Genomic DNA, 17,753 nt, shown 5'->3' with positions numbered 1-17,753 from the left:
AATCCGTTTGTGGATTTAATAATAATGTAGTAACAATGAATCTATTTTTATTTAAAAAATAAAGGCGTATTAGTTGTTCTGAATCAGTACATGGATAAAGGATTGTTTTTCGTAGGGACAAGAAATTTATTGAAGAATATCAACAAGTTCTTAACAAGAAAACCAATATTATGCTTGATAAAAATCAAGAACGTCTTTCAAAAAAACATTTCAAGAGATGAAGAGAACACCATAGAGTTCTTGGGCAAGTAAGGACTTACCTGGAGTAATTCCTTCAGCCCCATTTGTTTAGGTTGTCCATTTAGAATGCTTCAAAGAAATCAGTCAATAAATAACATTCAAATTAAGACATGTAGCTTCTAAAGAGTAAAAAATAAATTAGAGAAGCAACATAAGAAAGAACAAAACAATAAGATGACCAAAAATTGATTGAATTCAGATTATAGAACAAGAACCAACCATATGCATTTGGCAAATATGTCTTTGCTAATATTGATGTTAATGAATATTAGAGTGCCCTATGCTCCAACAATGAGATACCAACATCATTAAAAAAATATTATGAAGTATTAACAGAAATATCAAATGTATGGTCCAAGGTTACTTTATCAATTTTCTGTTCCACAAAGTGTTTCCAACTCACTCATTCTCTCCTCCCTTACATTCTTCTCTTTCTATAACTATTTTTCCACTTCTCCCCTCCTGCATCCCTTGACAAACTGCTGGCTGCTATGCCCACATTTCATGTTTTTTATGTTGGCGAGTCTCTTAACATGCATCCCTCTTTTTTTAGCAAGATGAATAGAAATAATTATAACAGACGATACTAAATTTAATTAGTTGCACAACCTTCAATCCTTGACTAAATCATATAATAATAAAACGGAGTTTTTAAATATTTGCAAGAATGCAAACGAAATATCTATTGGGAAAAATTGCATTCACATCCTATGAAATCTAGATAAATGACACTCACACCCTCTCTAATTTTAGATCAATGTTTTCACACAAATATAAAGTTTTATATTTCGATAACCCACCCTCAAAAGCAAGCTAGCTATTGAGGGAGAACCAAACACTTACACACTCCAACAAGCATTCCATACAACTCCATGTCGAACATAGGCACCACATAATACCCAATTTCCAATCACACACTAAGAGTTGGTGTCTCGGTGGCTTTCACTCTATAACACTTCACTCAACTCTCTTGCAGGTCAAAACTCTCCTCCAGTCAGAATCCTTCATCATTATTTCTTTTCAAAAAACTGACAACCAGCTCAATTACCAAATCATAAGCACTCGAGAAACTCACTCTCAAAAGCTAGATATTGAACAGGAAGAACCAAGCGCTTAAATACTCCACTGAGTGGGGCGCTTATCAATTGTGTATTGACACTTTCAAAAAAGTGATACTGTCATGTAAGTATAGATTGTCTTATAAAAATATAAAAATTTAGTCTTAGATATTGTGAGATAATGTTAGATATTGTTAGTCACGATATATAAAAATATCTTAAATTTACCATATTTATGTGTATTTTCCATTACTAAGGTTAGAAGGGAAGAATCAAAGAGGAAGATTACGCAAAATACTTGGCAAGATCACAGAGGAAAAGTCATGATGTGATCATTGCAGAAAACCAAGCCCTTATCTTGAATACAGTTCCTGCATTTTCAGTGAAAGTTCACAGGCATGCTGCTTCAACTGATTACCCCAGCTTGAGCTCGGAGAGAGGAGGTATAGCTGTCAAATTGATAGCTGTCCCAAGCTAGTTTAAGTTCCTTCTTGTTAAGCTTTAGTAGTTAGTTGCTTGATCAGTTACAAGCTATTTAGGTTTCCCTTTGCATAAATACTGTTTTCTGTCACAATGTAACTCTTCTCAATTACATAATCTTCAAAAAAATTATATTACTTCTCTCTCTTTGACCTGTAACAAATTTCGACCAACAAATATCCAAACCAAAAATTAAACAAGTTATGTACCAGTAAGATTCACAGGCCTCCAAGGAGATCCAAGACCAAAATATTTGTAAAATATATTTATCTATCCCAATACAAATCTTATAGAGATCCGTCAAAGCATCATAAGTGTCACCACAACGAGTATCATTGACCAGAGCATTTCAGAACAGTATATTCACCATCTAAAAACATGTGTAATAGTGTAAACCACAAACAACTTACCCCACCATATTACAGCTAAACGTAGATTGCAGAGATGTTAAGCGATAAAGATTATTCAGAACAATCGATGGATCCGATCCCCGCTTCAGCTGCACAGTGACAGAGATTTGTTATATCAACCCACCCACCCAACAGTCTCTTCTCCTTTTCTTATTTTTCTCTGTTTATGTATGTGCCTATTCAGTAAGATAACAGGAGTAGAGCCATATTTATGTATAATACCTCAATGACTATTCGCATTCCAGATCGGTCACTCTCATCCCGAATATCACTTATACCGTCTAGACTCTGTTAAATAATAAAAAACAAAATTAGATTACAAAATACGCATAATAGATGCAGTATGCAAGTTAAACAAAAGAATAACTTGGAATAAAAAAAAATACTTCATAAGTGGAAACATAAAACCAAAAATCAAACCTGAGCTCAAAGTAACATATGCTTGCATATAATTCACAAATGAGAAACAACTTACAAGCTATCTGCTTGTCCAATTGTGTGTGTGTGTGTATACACAAGAATGATTCAACGTAAAACCTTATAATATTCAACCAACCAAATCCTGTTCCCACAGGTAAGTCATTATCACCAACAGAATCACTTTTCAAACATATTACATAAGAAAATAAAACCATAACTTCATTAAAAACTCCAAATGATAGTATAGCAGCAGACATCAAAGAAATTGTAAAAAATACAATGATACTGGGAGATAAGAGTTTCTTAAATATCTATTTCACCAAATGGACTAGATATTTAGTCTGATGAGTTCAATGCATCTTGGGAAGTTGTGACACCCTACACTCTTCTGATGTAAATTATGACATTCACAATACTTGTAACATACTTGCATATAATTCACAGGATTGTGGGTGGAAAATACATTCAAAAAAATTCTTTCACTTTTTCTCAATAGAATCAATAAAATACAATTTTTCAAATGGGTTGACTCTATTTCTAGTCCTTACAAATAGGAAAATGTTCACTTTTAGTCCCTCAAAAAATTTCACCACATTTTGGTCCCTCTTTTAGGGAAAAGTTTCGTATGTGATCCTTATTTCAATAAATGAAAGAGCAAACATCAGATTATTTAAACTGTTTAAAACAGTTTTTATATAACCTGTTTTCATATTTATTTAAATTCAAAAAAATACTATGCTTCTTCAACACTAGAATCATTAATGCTACTCAGAAATGTCATAGTATCCAATAACCACCACTATAGATCTTAAGGGAGAATGAGACAATGAAAAAAACAGAGGAGATATTGTTCATAAGGACCATAAAATTTTCAAAACTTTTAAATTAAAAAACTAACCTAACACCATCCAAATGTCTACTCCTAAAGAAGTTTCCAAACACCCCATAATCACCACTCCTCCACCTCTCAATATATCATTCACTATCACAAAAGTATACAAGCATGCAACTTCAAGAAGATAAAAGTGTATTGACATTACAGTATTTTGAGAAAATCTTTTTCTGCAACACGGTAATACCTTATTTTCTACAAGTTCAGCAATCTTCTCAACTAAACTTGCTTTGTTGGTCTGGTAAGGAATCTACTCCAATCATAAAATAAAATCAGTATTCAATCTTCCACAGAAAACAAAGCAAATATAACAAATCTTCTAATGTCAAATCTAGTATAATCTTGTATAATCTAGAACGTCACCTCTTTTATGATTATTGCAGTCCGTTTAGTCTTAGAATCAAGTAATTCAATATCAGTTTTCCCTCTGATAACAACACGTCCTCGACCAGTACGATATGCCTCTAAGATCCTTATGAATAAAGAGAATATATCAAACCAAAAATCACATAGTAAAACAAATGCAAAAAGGAATACAAAGTAAAAGAGAAGAAAAAAAAATGTATCAAAACCAATATCGACAAACTTGAAAGTTTACATAAACTCATGAGGCCTAGTAAACTTGTAAGAGTTTACTTTACATAAAAAAAATTATACGAATAACATCCTAATAGAAATAAGTCCACAAATTATATAACAAAATAAATAAGTTCAAAAAAATGTAAAATCCTCTAATGGCAACATCATCTCCATCCAACTCTTCCCCTCATGAAAGTTGTGCATCTTCATTAGCATCAAAAGTTATGTTATCAAGATCAAGAGCATCTAGAGCTAGATCTGTTGTTGATCCATCTAAGTGAACATTTTCACCATCACCTTGCTCAATCTCAACAACATCATTTGCCTCTCCAGGTATTCATTCATCATCTAATTCAATGTCATGAAATGGAAGAGCAACCGTTTTTCGAATTTGTCAACTTTTCAACTTCAAGTTATGCATCACATAAACTAAATCATTCATCTTTTTCTTATGCAAACAATTTCTTCTCTTTGTATGTGTTAGGATATTTATCCTATTTTATCATCATTATATTGTGTCAAGGTTACCCTTTTTATCATGATTATATTATGTTAAGAGTTACCCTATTTATCATGATTATATTGTGTCTAGGATTACCCTATTTATCATGATTATATTGTGTCTAGGATTACCTATTTATTATGATTATATTAAAAATTTCATCTTTTCTTAAATACCTCAATGAGCAGTCCTGTTTTGGTTTCTATCTAGTCTCCAAACCCTAATTGTTGTCCGCAATTGTCCGGCACTATTTGTCGCTGTCTAGCACAGTTTGCCGCTTGTCGTTTGTCCCTGTCTGGTGCCATTATCGTTGGCACTATTTTTCCACTGTGAGGAGCTGTCCACATAAGTTTGTCACCATCAACCTCTATTTCCTGTCACTTTGACGTTGTCCGCTAATGCTCGCCACCGCCATAGTTTAGTCTGGCGACCAATGGATCTGGATCGCCTCCTTGAGCGATGGTCAACCTTGCTTGTGTCGAGGGCTAGTTCTCATCCAAGCGTCGCCACGTGCGCCACATCTGTCATACGTCTGCCGCTACCGTCACGTTTTCTTCGACAAAGTTAGGGGTTTTGTCGCCTCAAGGAGCGTGACTCATCCTTGGTAGTTGCTGCCTCATTCTCCTCCACACGCACTGTCATGAACAACTTTTCTCCGATCATCTTCCGGCACGTGTTTGTCACAAGTCACCTTCCCAATGTCAGAATCATACCACGTCACTGTCGTTCGTCTGGCTGGACCAAAAGAAAAAAATATTCTTTGTTTCAGCATTGTTCCTTAGCCTCTTTCATAATATGTGTTTAGCTTTGCATATTGTAGCAGTTGTAATGTTCCTGATGGCTTGTGTCATTTATTTACAAGTCTCCAAGGAGAGTCAGTGCTATTAGTTGGTTAACACCAAAGAATTTCAACACCAAAGTCATAGGTTGAAGGTTCCTCATGGCATGAGGGGAGTCTATTTCTATCAAGATTCAGAATCTTAGTCAAACAATTTCATCAGTCCCTTGTCAGATCTGTTTTTGGATCCTTTGATGAATAAATGAGCCCGTTCCACCTTCACGATTTGTCATCGACACGTCGTCATTTTCGTCGTTTATCGTGAGGGGAGTACGTTTCCAGCCACTGCAATATGTTTTCAGCCACTGCAATATGTTTTCAGCCACTGCATGTCCCATCAGTCAGTGATGTCAGTCCCTGCAGTTTTGTCCTTTCAACCATTGTAGGCACACATCACCTCATCAGTCAGTGATGGCAGTTCCTGTAGTTTTGTCGCTTTCCGCCACTACAGGCCTCATCAGTCAGTGATGGTATTTTAGTCCCTACAGTTTGTCGTTGTCTACCATTGTTGGTTGTCATCCACTTTTAATGGAAATCTCATTTATCGAAGTCATCCTTGTTGAAGTTTCGTGGTGTTAGTTGAAGTTCTCTGGTTGTCCACTGATGGCCAATATTATTCTCCATAAGCTGATGTGAGTTGTTTGTCAATATGTGTTTTTGCACATTTGTTATCTGTTGACCATTATCATCGGTTTGCTGCACACTCTTGAAGACGAGTCCTATATTTCAAGAAGAGTTTCTTTGGCTATGCTGGATTGTGAGTTCAATTTGGTTTATAGACATTCTCTCGATGGTCTGAAGCATATGTGTATCTTGTTCGAAGCCAAAGTTACCACGTCTATTGTCTCGACATTTTAGACAAGTTGATTTTGTTGGATTGAGTTTATTTATTCCAAGCTTGGTACATACAATTTGTATGCTCCAGCTTGAGGGGGAGTGTTAGGATATTTATCCTATTTTATCATCATTATATTGTGTCAAGGTTACCCTATTTATCATGATTATATTGTGTTAAGAGTTAACCTATTTATCATGATTATATTGTGTCTAAGATTACTCTTGTATCAATTTATTCTTATAAATAAAAGATTATGAGAGGGATCAATTAAGCCCTCTAGAAATCTCAAGTGTATGAACCTAAAATTAAATATCAAATTTCAATAAAAATATAAACCTAATAAAGAAAATTATAAGTTATAAACCATTTAAAATACCAATTCAAATGAGCTCCAATTACACTCATATCCCGAAGAACTACAGGTCAATCTTAGAATTTGAATAGCAAATCTCTTCAACTCTAGAGTTCCATCCCCAAACATCTCTCACCATTCACTAGGATTTAATGCTTTCATGCATTCCTTTGCATCTACCATTCCAAAAAGTCTTCTACCAAAATGAAATTCAAGAATTTTCAAATTATTTTATATTCTTACTTGTAGTGGCAACTTTTTAAAACTAAAGACCTTATGTCCTCCTTCAACACACTCACTCTCTTCATGGTCTTCATCAATGATATTTAACTTTTTTCTCTTTAACGAAGCATCCTAGCTTCTACAACTATTTTTATCATCAAATTTTTCACTTCTTCCCAAACAAAAGCACAAAGTTCAGAATCCTCCCTCATTCCAACAAGATCATGTTTAAATCTAAATATGTCTCCTCTCACAATCTGAGCAATAATTACATTTAACTTTTCTACCATTGCCCCTAATATCTAACATGTGTTTCCATCCAATATCTAATCGGTTTCTCAGACCATTTTTACTTCTACTTTTAACACATGAGAATGCACTTGGATTAGTATCAACTAGTCTGATGCATTTCCAGAAAAAAATGGTCTATGTTTTCACTACAAAGTGCAAAGCAGCTTACAAATTAAAAACCGTCCAAAAAATTTAAAGAAAAAAACAAAACAAAACACGTGTAAAAGGGCCAACAAACAGCAAAAAAAATTTGCTTACACAAACAAACAGTGCACACACAGGAGCGAAATTTAGACTGAGCGACCAAAGAAGGAATCGCAACCAGCTGTGACAGCGAGATGGTGGCCGACGACAAGCGTGAAAGTCACATACAGTGATGCAACAAAGGACGACGGCGAGATGATCCGCAAAGCGGAGTGCGATGGCCACAGAGAGAGACGCAAGGGGGAGAGGGTGAACGGACAACGACACGATGTAATGTGATGGCCAGAGACAGCGATGCAGCAGCTCAAAAAAAACGAAGGGTCTTAACATCAAAGCCCTAATCAGGTCATGTTTCCCCCTAAAAATGACCCTGTTTTGCTCATTTTATCCCCCTTTCAAGCTCGCAAAAATGTTGCTAACTCATGATTTCACACGATTCTAACGATTCCACACACAATTCTACTGATTTTAGTTGGAAAACATGTTTTCTTTCAAGTTAACTCAGAAGCTTTGTCTAAGAATGTAAACTCGTCTGAGTTAACGAGATAACTCGCAAGTTTGATAACCATGATCATAGGAAAAACTGATAAAACTAACTAATGATATATCAAGTGGTTATAAATGTTTGAAGCCAAAAAGAATGATTAAAAGCATGGTAATACGGGTTATAAAGATTCAAATTCAAAGTGGCATCATTTTTATTATCCTAAATTTCTCATTCTACTACGTAATCAACAATTCTTAATTTAAAAAGTCCATGCAATGAAGGAGCAGATAAATGTTTATGAATTATATCAACAATCCATATACCATTACCAGAACACACCCCATGATGATTGATGTTGTCACAAAAAAGTAAAGAGGAAAGCTAGCAACAAAATATATCATACACTCTACTATTGGCTAAAATATATATAAAACTATAAAATCATGAGTGAGATTCAATAAGTATGGGGTGGGATCCGCATCTCTTGTGATTTCCAACAAACTTTCAGCCGATAAGAAAGTTTGTTGGTAGCTTTTCTAAATGAGTAAACAATTCAAAACTAAACTGTCATCGTCAATGTTTTCAGTAGTATACACATGGTGTAAAATGGCCAGTGAACAATGGAAAAAAAATATAAATAAGAATAGTGAAATAGTTACACTTACCCAAGATTTCCCATAATCAGCCCTCCTGTTGGAAAATCAGGTCCAGGCATGTATTCAAGCAATTCTTGCAACTACAGCACACCAAAATCAATCCAGGTTTGACATTAAACAAGGAGGAAGGGAGTTGAATATTAAAATCAAAAAACACAGAAATTCCTCCACTGTTTTGAGAAAATTAGTACTTATTAACTTTGAACTGCATCTGTGTATTGTATTAGAATCCCAGGAGGATATTATGGACAAAGTATATGAAGACGGAATATTCAAGTGAGGAATTGGAGGGAGAGATACAAGGCCCCTCAAAAGTCCTGTGCTATTTCTGCTCTCTCAAGTGTCAATTTTGTCTTGCACTGATGTACTCACAAATGATACTGAAATCTCGTAACAGCTTACACAAAAAAGTTGACTTACAAAAGAAAATTGAGTTCCACTAACTTTCGCATGCATGTTTCAAACCAATTTCAGGGAAAAAATTTATGAACATTGTAAAAGATTTGACTGACAATGACAACTTCAGTGTAAGAAAAAAACAAAGGCAAAAATACCTTTGATGCAAAGATAGTAGTACATTTGAGAGAAAGTTTCTTGATATGGGTGATTCATTTGATTCAATTAATGAAGGTTTGCAGGGTTTTTTTAGTATAATGTCAAAATTGTCATTGGGTTTATTTTTAAAAATATAAACATTTTCTGGTTAAAAAACTTAGTTGAGGAAAGAAAAATAAAAAAGAATATCTTACAAAATATTATATATTCGAAAAAGATAATGTATTAATAGTCAGTAATAAGTATAAAAAATTAAAGAAAAATACAACAAATAGAATTATATTAAAAATAGAACATTAGATACAAGGGTAATATCTATCACTTACTCCTCACTTCATGCTCCATTTTCTCTTTCAAAATTTTCCTTACAACTCATCACAAATCACCCAAAATTAAATACACACAATTCTCAAAAATCTCATCAATCCCTGCAGAACCCACGAATAGTGAATAACCTTAACCTATAACAAATAATGCATTAGAAGGGAAGGGAAATGAGGGAGCTAAAATCCCCCTTTACATTTTCTCCCCTTCAACAATGCCAGATTTGGTTGGACGCAGTGAAAATGATTTATTATTTTTGGAGTATTTTGGAAAAACTATGCTCCTAGATATTTCCTAGCCCCCTCACAGTTTATCGTTGGTAAATTTATTTGCAAAACCAAAGCTCGTTCAGGGATTGATAACTCTTGTCTGGACAGCAGTACCAGAGAAGATTAATAGTAATGGCTGCTGCAAATTCAGAGGATAACTCACATAATATTTGGGTTGCGTAATAAACAGTTTAGAGTCAGTCACACGTCTGTTCTTAAATTATCAATCCCTTGGAACTTGTTGGAAGTCCCACATTGACTAGAGATAAGGCCAATTCATAGTTTATAAGTGAGTGCAAACCTCACTCTACAAGCCGGTTTTGTAGGGTTGAATTAGGTTTAAAGTTCACTTCTAACATGGTATCAGAGCCATGGTTAGAGCCTATCCTAGCGATATTTGTTGTTTGTTGGACATATTGTTCCACCCGCTATCGGACCACCCATTAAAAATGTCTAGTCCCACGCTCGAGATGTATATATCTCGGCGTGAAGGGGGTGTGTTGGAAGTCCCACATCGACTAGAGATAAGGTCAATTCATAGTTTATAAGTGGATGCAACCCTACAAGCCAATTTTGTGGGGTTGAGTTAGGCTTAAAGTCCACTTCTAACAGAACTGAACTCATTGTTCTGTTGAACAACCTTTGTATTTCCTGTCTTAAGAGATTCCATTTGAGAGAGAGAGAGAGTTAGCACTCACAGTAGCTTCTGGATTATGAATCAACACACGCAGGACATCTACAACTTCCGCAAGATTATGAGGAGGAATATTAGTTGCCATGCCAACCTGATGAACATAAAAGATGGACAAATCCACATGAGTAGATGTGTGATTTGTCAAGAAAACACATGTTTCAGGTATTTGAAAGAAAACCCAAAATCACCGCAATGCCAGAAGAACCATTCAACAATAAAGTTGGAAGACGAGCGGGTAGAAGTGATGGTTCTTTTTGGGAATTATCAAAATTTGGAACAAAATCAACCTGCAATCAGGAATATAAGAACATAAAATGCACTTCAATTAGGGATGTTAAATTAATTAAGAAAAAACAGAAATCACAGTGCAAAGAACAGCAGTGACAAACTGTATCTTGCTCTAGATCTGCCAACAGCAATGCTTCAGTCAGATCCTGAAAATTCAGAACAAAAACAAAGTAACATCCATCAAAATATCTTTCAATTTGTCAAATCAATTCAACAAACAAGGAAGAACAGAACGAAAAAAAGAAAAAAAAAACATGCTTAGATCAAATCAAACATCATACTGATATCTTAACCCCAAATTTAATTAATAACTAAATCAGTATTCACAGAGCACTTAAAACGGCCCCCATAGAAACGTTCCAACGATGAGTACATGTTATTGGGTTTTGTTGAACACAAGGTGCTTCTAAGTGATATATTATTGTAAATAGCTTCCATTTGTCCTTAGTGTGGGTAGCAAGGAGTTACTTATGGCTGCTGTCACTTAGTTGCTAGAGTGGGTAGTTGGAAGACAGCTGTGACAGCTACCAATAGACAGCTGTCACTAACTGCTTTCAAGAGTAGCTATAAAGCTCACTGATGTAACAGATTCAAAAAAAATAATGATTTCAAACTTTTATCTAAAAAATTTCTTCTTTTCTCTTAGGAACTGTAACATGGTATAGATGTTATCCTAGATTCAATAACACTGGTCACCTGCCATGTTATTACCCATATACGATACCAAATAATGCTTGACATGAGTCGTGTGATGGGAAGAATCCAAATCTCCCGTCTGCTAGAGATAAAGCCTAAAAGAAGAGTATATTAAAAACCAAATTTCGGATATAAAGCTACAAAGCTTTATACTTTTCTCTCAGCTATCTAAGAGTAGCTGTAAAGCTCATTGATGTAAAAGATTCAAAATAATTAATGATACTCTAAGAAATTATCTTCTCCTTTTCCTGTATGAACTGTAACATGGTATCAAATGTTATCATATATTCATTAACAATGGCACCTGCCATATTATTATCCATATACCACACCGAATAATGCTTGACACGAGTAGTACACCGAGAAGAATCCAAATCTTATATCTGCTAGAGATAATGTCTTAAAAGAGAATATAAATGGATAACAACCCCACTTTACAAGCCAGATTTCTAGTATGAAGCTATAAAACTATATACTTTTCTCTCAGCACTCTAAGAGTAGCTATAAAGCTCATTGATGTAACAGAGTCAAAATAACTAATGATATCATAGAAGAGTTTACTTCACAAGAGTTGACATAGAAGAGTTTACTTCACAAGAAAAAAAAAATTATATAAATAACATCCTAATTCAAATAAGTCCACAAAATTATATAACTTCAAATAAATAAGTTTATAAAAATATTGTAAACCAAAAATTGAAATGTCAAAAATGTCTATGTATAATCCTCTAATCCTCTAATAATGGCCTCATCATCTACGTCATCATCTTCATCCAACTCTTCCCCTCATGAAAGTGTTGTAATGTTCCCAAATGTTATGTTATCAAGATCAAGAGCATCTAGAACAAGATATGTTGTTGCTCCATCTAGGTGAACATTTTCACCATCATTTTCACCTTCAGCTTGCTCAATCTCAACAACATCATTTGCCTCTTCAGTTATCCATTGATCATCTAATTCAATGTCACCAAATGGAAGAGTAACAATTTTTCGAATTTATCTACATTTCAACTTCAAGTTATCCATCACATAAACTAAATCATTCATCTTTTTCTGAAACAAACGATTCCTCCTCTTTGTATGAACCCAAAATGACATCAAATTTTTAGTAAAAATATAAACATATACATTGCATGGACACTTTCTGATATAAAAGCAAGAGTGATCTAATTGGACAGTTTAGATTAAAAATAATAAATCAGATGTTAAAACCTACGTCCAGTCTGCACTCTGTATAACGCATGGCAGCAGGCGGATCAGCATCAATTGACCCAAAATTTCCATGACCTTGGATCAAAGGACTGCGTAAGGAAAAATCCTGAAAGAAATTGAAAAGCATATACATTATGACAACAGGAAAAGAGAGTAAACAAAGACTTTAAAATGGAATACAACACTTCAAATTAACAACTGCCCATTATATCCCAAAATAAACTACATAAAATAATAATGTCAATGGTTCCTTCAAAAGGGAGAAATGTAAAATAGCACTTTAGGTGAAAGGAACTTCATCATTTCCAATTTAGTGGAAACACATATACAGATAGGTAGGCTGATCAAGAAAGCTTGTAATGCTAAAATACCATGACAGTCTCAGGAAAATTACTTCCTTATTGAACAATATCAAAGAAAACTAAAATAACAAGAATATAGAGCTTATTTATAATAATTAAACTATTGCACCAAAACAAACATTTTAGAGACATATTTTAGTAAATAGCTATCAAGTCTTCAATTGAGCATCTGATGCAATGGAAATGTAATCAACTGTTATCAATAATGGCAGAGGGCCAAATATCTGCCACCCAAACAAGCCATTGCAGCTTATGGCATCTGCCATAGTGGACCCCTTAACAAATTGTCTAAATTGGGCAAAAATTTGCAATGCCATTCCTCCATGGAACCAACATTTAACAACAATAACTTCGATAAAAATTAACTACAATCTCAAAAAGGTTAAGGTCGTAATCATACAAGAAAAACCCAAACCATAGGGTCTAATCCATCTCACACTCCAGAGCAATGATAAATAAGATTTAATTAGTAATTTGATCCTTATGTTTAGGTCTTTAATTCATTTTGATCCCAATATTTTTCGTATTCAATTGAGTACCTACTTTTTAAAAGACTCAATTGAGTACCAACTTTTGTAGAAAAGACTCAATGTGACCCCGTCACTTAGATTAACGTTGATGTCGTTTGGAAGTGCTTCATGTCATATGGGTCAATCACGTGTAGAAATTTGGATCACCTACTTGGAAGGTTCCACATGTCAAAATCAAAGAGGTTCCAAGGTAGAAAATTACTCAGATTTTGACAAGTAGCAAACCTAGAATTTGGCATGTGACACTTTCAAACAATGTTAACATCAATTTCACATAAGAGACCATATTGAGTCTTTTTACACCAATTTGGGAGCACAAACAAGTTTTCCAAAGTATTAAATCATTGGGGTTGCAACTCATATCATATTGTGAGATATAAATAGTGTATCATGCACTACTTACTACCATGGTCACATCACCATCTAGTGATAACAAAGAAGATTTTCAGAAAAAAAAAAACTAAAATTTACACGGACCATAAATAAAGAAAAAAGGAGGAATAAACCATTTTTTATCAAATTTACATGGGTTAAAAACAAATTTCATCCAAATAAAATAGTAAGTTTTTAAAGAAACAGGTATTGCCAATAATGGGAAAATATTTTCTTTTTTTGCAACTTTCTATAGAGAACTTTTCAAAGGGAAAAATACTTAATTACCATAAGTTATCAGTCATCGAACACCTTAACTGATACCACAGAAAACATTCAACGGCCCAGAATATATTAGCATGTTCATATGCACCTATTTCAGGGGAAGAAACTGATTTTGCAGAATAACTTTTAAAAAATCTGATGTTAGGAAAAATTATCAATATAATGTGTACCAAAAAAATTATACTATTAAAAAAAAAAAATTCTGTAGAACAGGGTTTTTTATCACATGCAAAGTGCTGGCAATACACTCTCTCTAACACACACTTCACTATTCCTAAGAAAATATTGGAAACTACAAAATTAGGAGAGTTGTTAAATGGTAAAAATTAAATGCTTTCCAATAAATTTCGGCCATTAGTATAGGATGTGTTCAAAAGAGAATGTGAGAGAGTATGTTCCCAGTATTTCTCTTTATCTTTTGTTTTCTCATTGTATCTTCAAAATGTATTTTTTAAGTACAAAACTAAGTTTTACAAATAACTCCATAATGCATGCCCTTTACTATAATTTTACATAAAAATGAAGTTCTTTTTGTTTATAATCTTGTAGAATCCTATATTATACATATAGTAACTGATATAAGAATCAATTCATGAGATTAGGATTAATTAGATTAATTCTATATTTATGTTATTAGCCAAAAATATGGTAACTGAAAATTTTGCAATTGTTTCCTTCCATAGAAATCAAATAGCTCCTTAGTGGTCTTAACATAACATATGGAATTCATCATATGCCTTCTTGGTTTCTCCAATTCTCAACACTTTTAAACAATCTCAACACTTTAGATTTAACAATTTATATTAAAATCACCTTTTTTATTTTTTAACAAACAAAAAAATGCTCAAATTAATGATTATAACAATAATCGACTATAACATACTTAATTATTGAAATGTTTTTTCTACACAACTAGGCCATACGCAACAATATATTAAGTATGAAGCTCAAATAACATGGAAAGTGAAAGGCAAATGTATACCTGGGCCATTCGAACCAAGGAATCATATACAGCAGTGTCTCCATGAGGGTGGAATTTTCCCAATACCTACAATAACAGCATCATATAGCACCACAACAAACAAAAAGAAAATAGCAATGGATAATAATTTGATGAGTAGTCCGAAACTGCTTCAAGACAAACATATTAAATCATTCAACAACATTAAGAATTTAACATCAAGGGCTACATAGTCACCTCTCCAACAACTCTCGCACACTTCTTGAACGGTTTTTTGGATGAGAGACCAAGCTCGTGCATTGCAAATCTGAATTCAAAATAGTAGATTATATTGAAATCAAATCTCAACTACAATTGTCAAAATGCAACAACTCAATATTAGAATAGTGGAATGATTCACATTCCCAAATATGTGTATTCAAGATCAGCCTTAATTACTTAGGATTACATTTCCTAGATTTCACTCGATTCAATAAATTGTGTTCAGATAAGCATAATTAGAATTTTTATTTCTTATTCCCATTTAACTGGCATAATTCAGAAAATTAATATTAAAAGTGGCTAGTGAAGACAGAAGAGTACAATTAGACAATTTGGAATACAACCTATACTTTGTTAACGCTACACTTTAAACTATAAGTGACCATCTCAAAAACTTCACATAATGAAAAGAAGTGATGATGGGCTTAAACTAAACGTGAATCAATGCAACATTTAATACAAATACAATTCATGAAGGAAAAGCACAAAGATGTTATGATTGAGAAAATTCACTACAAATGACAAAGACCTGTTTCAATAAGTATTAAAATTTTGAACTGCATTAATATTGTGAACCAATAATTCACACAATAGAATTACTCATGGTAAAAGCATAATAAGCTCCCAAATGGCAAAAGTCAAACAGTGACAGACTAATGCAAGTGACAAATTTAATACCGAATTCCAAACACAATCCACCAGAGACACGAGGAATACAGGCAGAAATGCATTATAAGTCTGTCTCTTCCCCCACAAAAAAAAAACTAAATTACTTCTGTTTTTTCATCCATTGTTATTAAAATAACCAGTTACAGCAATGTTCTCATACATAAGGTGAGGGAAAGAAAATTTGGAAGTTTAAAGAGTAAAAGAAAACTCGTAAAATTCTGAAGTACGAAGTATCACCAATGTCAGTCAAACATGTTTCCGACCCCGACGGAAACATGTCCCGTTAAAAATTTATTTTTTGTTAGCAGGAGCGTTTAAGTTATTACCTCTAGCCAAATCAGACACTTGACCGATGGACACATATCAATTTATTGAAAAATATCTATATTTTTACTTTTATACGAGCTAGTTTGAATATAATAAATTAAACAAGAAAAACCTCAAATGAACTAATTTCAAATTATTCAGTATCTTTCGACTATCAACCCACAAACACGCTTCAACTAAAAGACTCAAAGCCAAAAATAAATAAATTTTGAAATTCCCGCTTTATTTTATAAATTAAGAGAAAAATCAAACAAGCAAAACATTAAATGAACAAATTTCAAATTCTCCAGTAACCCTCGACTAGTAAACTACAGACGCTTCAAAAGAAAACCACCGAAACCCAAAACCAAATAAATTTTGAATTTTCCCCCTTAATTCATAAAAGAAGAGAAAAAACGAACAAGTAAAACATCAAATGAACTAATTTCAAATTACGGACGATATAAGGACTACTAGAAGAGAAAGATATGAAAAAATAATTTCTCGAACTAAAATTAGTTTACATGCACAAAATAAAAATAAAATTTGGAGAAGCTACATAAGCTTTTTAAGAACAAAATTTTAACTTGGTGAGAAGCTAATTTCCTCTCTTTTTTTCTTCTTGGTCAAAACAGACCCTAAACCACAACCCTTCGATGAAGACAATGAAAACATTAAAAAAAATGCAAAAAATAAAAACTTAAAACAGAGAACTAACAGAATCCTTCGGTGCACGGGCTTCAAGCCGTCGCGAACATCCGGCAACGCCCGACCGAGAAGCACCGACATCGCATACGACATGTAAGCTTCCGTGGCCTCCTTGTGAAGTTCCGTGGGCACGACCCTTCCCTCACTACCGTTACCGCTATCCGTTATGGCCGTCACACTGTCATTCCCGTCGCTGCGCCTAACGGCCCTGGCCGCCGCCGCAGGAGGGCGCAAGGCGCGGGCGGATATTAGACGATGTTGGAATGGGGAGAGGAGACGAGGGTGGGCTGGGGAGAGGAGACGAGGGTAGGATGGAGAGAGGCGGAGGAAGCGGAACGCGGAAGAGAATGCCATGGAATAGAAAGGGTTAGGGCAGAGGAGAAGGTTGGGGTTCTGGAAATGGAGGGGGGAGGGTTTCATAGGGTTGCCGTTTGAACCATTTGAAAGTGAGAGTGTGTAGGGCTTTAAGGATTTTGAACGATAACAGGAAGTGTTCTAAAGGAGTGTACTGTTACTCACTCATACTTTGCGCCAAAGTCCCGGTTTTTGGATAGTAAATATTTCAAGTTATTGGCTCTCACGTCATTTGATTTTCTTATTTTAGTAAATTTTAATGAAATTTAGTAATCAATTAATAGAATGAATTTTATTTTCTATTGTAATAAATTGAATAGAAAATTTATTATTTATTATTTATGTTTTATTTTTAAAATACTTTTAATAAGATGTTTAATTTTTAAAGACTCTTTATATACTAAAAGAATATTAAACTAATGAGATCAGATTGACTTT

The 17,753-nt window shown here is 33.9% G+C and overlaps 1 protein-coding gene across 1 annotated transcript in view; it reads right to left on the bottom strand.

Moving 5' to 3' along the window:
• LOC108335759 (DNA gyrase subunit A, chloroplastic/mitochondrial) overlaps positions 1 to 17,485 on the bottom strand; it is a 34,888-nt gene extending 17,403 nt beyond the window's left edge. The window contains exons 1-13 of the mRNA XM_017571896.2: positions 16,972 to 17,485; positions 15,255 to 15,324; positions 15,039 to 15,104; positions 12,512 to 12,613; positions 10,701 to 10,745; positions 10,500 to 10,598; positions 10,316 to 10,402; positions 8,479 to 8,549; positions 3,864 to 3,972; positions 3,688 to 3,750; positions 2,411 to 2,476; positions 2,189 to 2,277; positions 261 to 309 (exon numbers count right to left, since the gene is read on the bottom strand). Of these exons, the coding sequence (XP_017427385.1) occupies positions 261 to 309; positions 2,189 to 2,277; positions 2,411 to 2,476; positions 3,688 to 3,750; positions 3,864 to 3,972; positions 8,479 to 8,549; positions 10,316 to 10,402; positions 10,500 to 10,598; positions 10,701 to 10,745; positions 12,512 to 12,613; positions 15,039 to 15,104; positions 15,255 to 15,324; positions 16,972 to 17,381 (1,326 nt within the window). The 5' untranslated portion in view covers positions 17,382 to 17,485. The remainder of the gene's footprint in view (positions 1 to 260; positions 310 to 2,188; positions 2,278 to 2,410; positions 2,477 to 3,687; positions 3,751 to 3,863; positions 3,973 to 8,478; positions 8,550 to 10,315; positions 10,403 to 10,499; positions 10,599 to 10,700; positions 10,746 to 12,511; positions 12,614 to 15,038; positions 15,105 to 15,254; positions 15,325 to 16,971) is intronic.
• Positions 17,486 to 17,753: the final 268 nt, after the last annotated feature.

This window comes from Vigna angularis, chromosome 10 (assembly GCF_016808095.1).
Source record: "Vigna angularis cultivar LongXiaoDou No.4 chromosome 10, ASM1680809v1, whole genome shotgun sequence".
Taxonomy (NCBI): Eukaryota; Viridiplantae; Streptophyta; class Magnoliopsida; order Fabales; family Fabaceae; genus Vigna; species Vigna angularis.
This window is presented reverse-complemented; position numbering and strand designations above follow the sequence as displayed.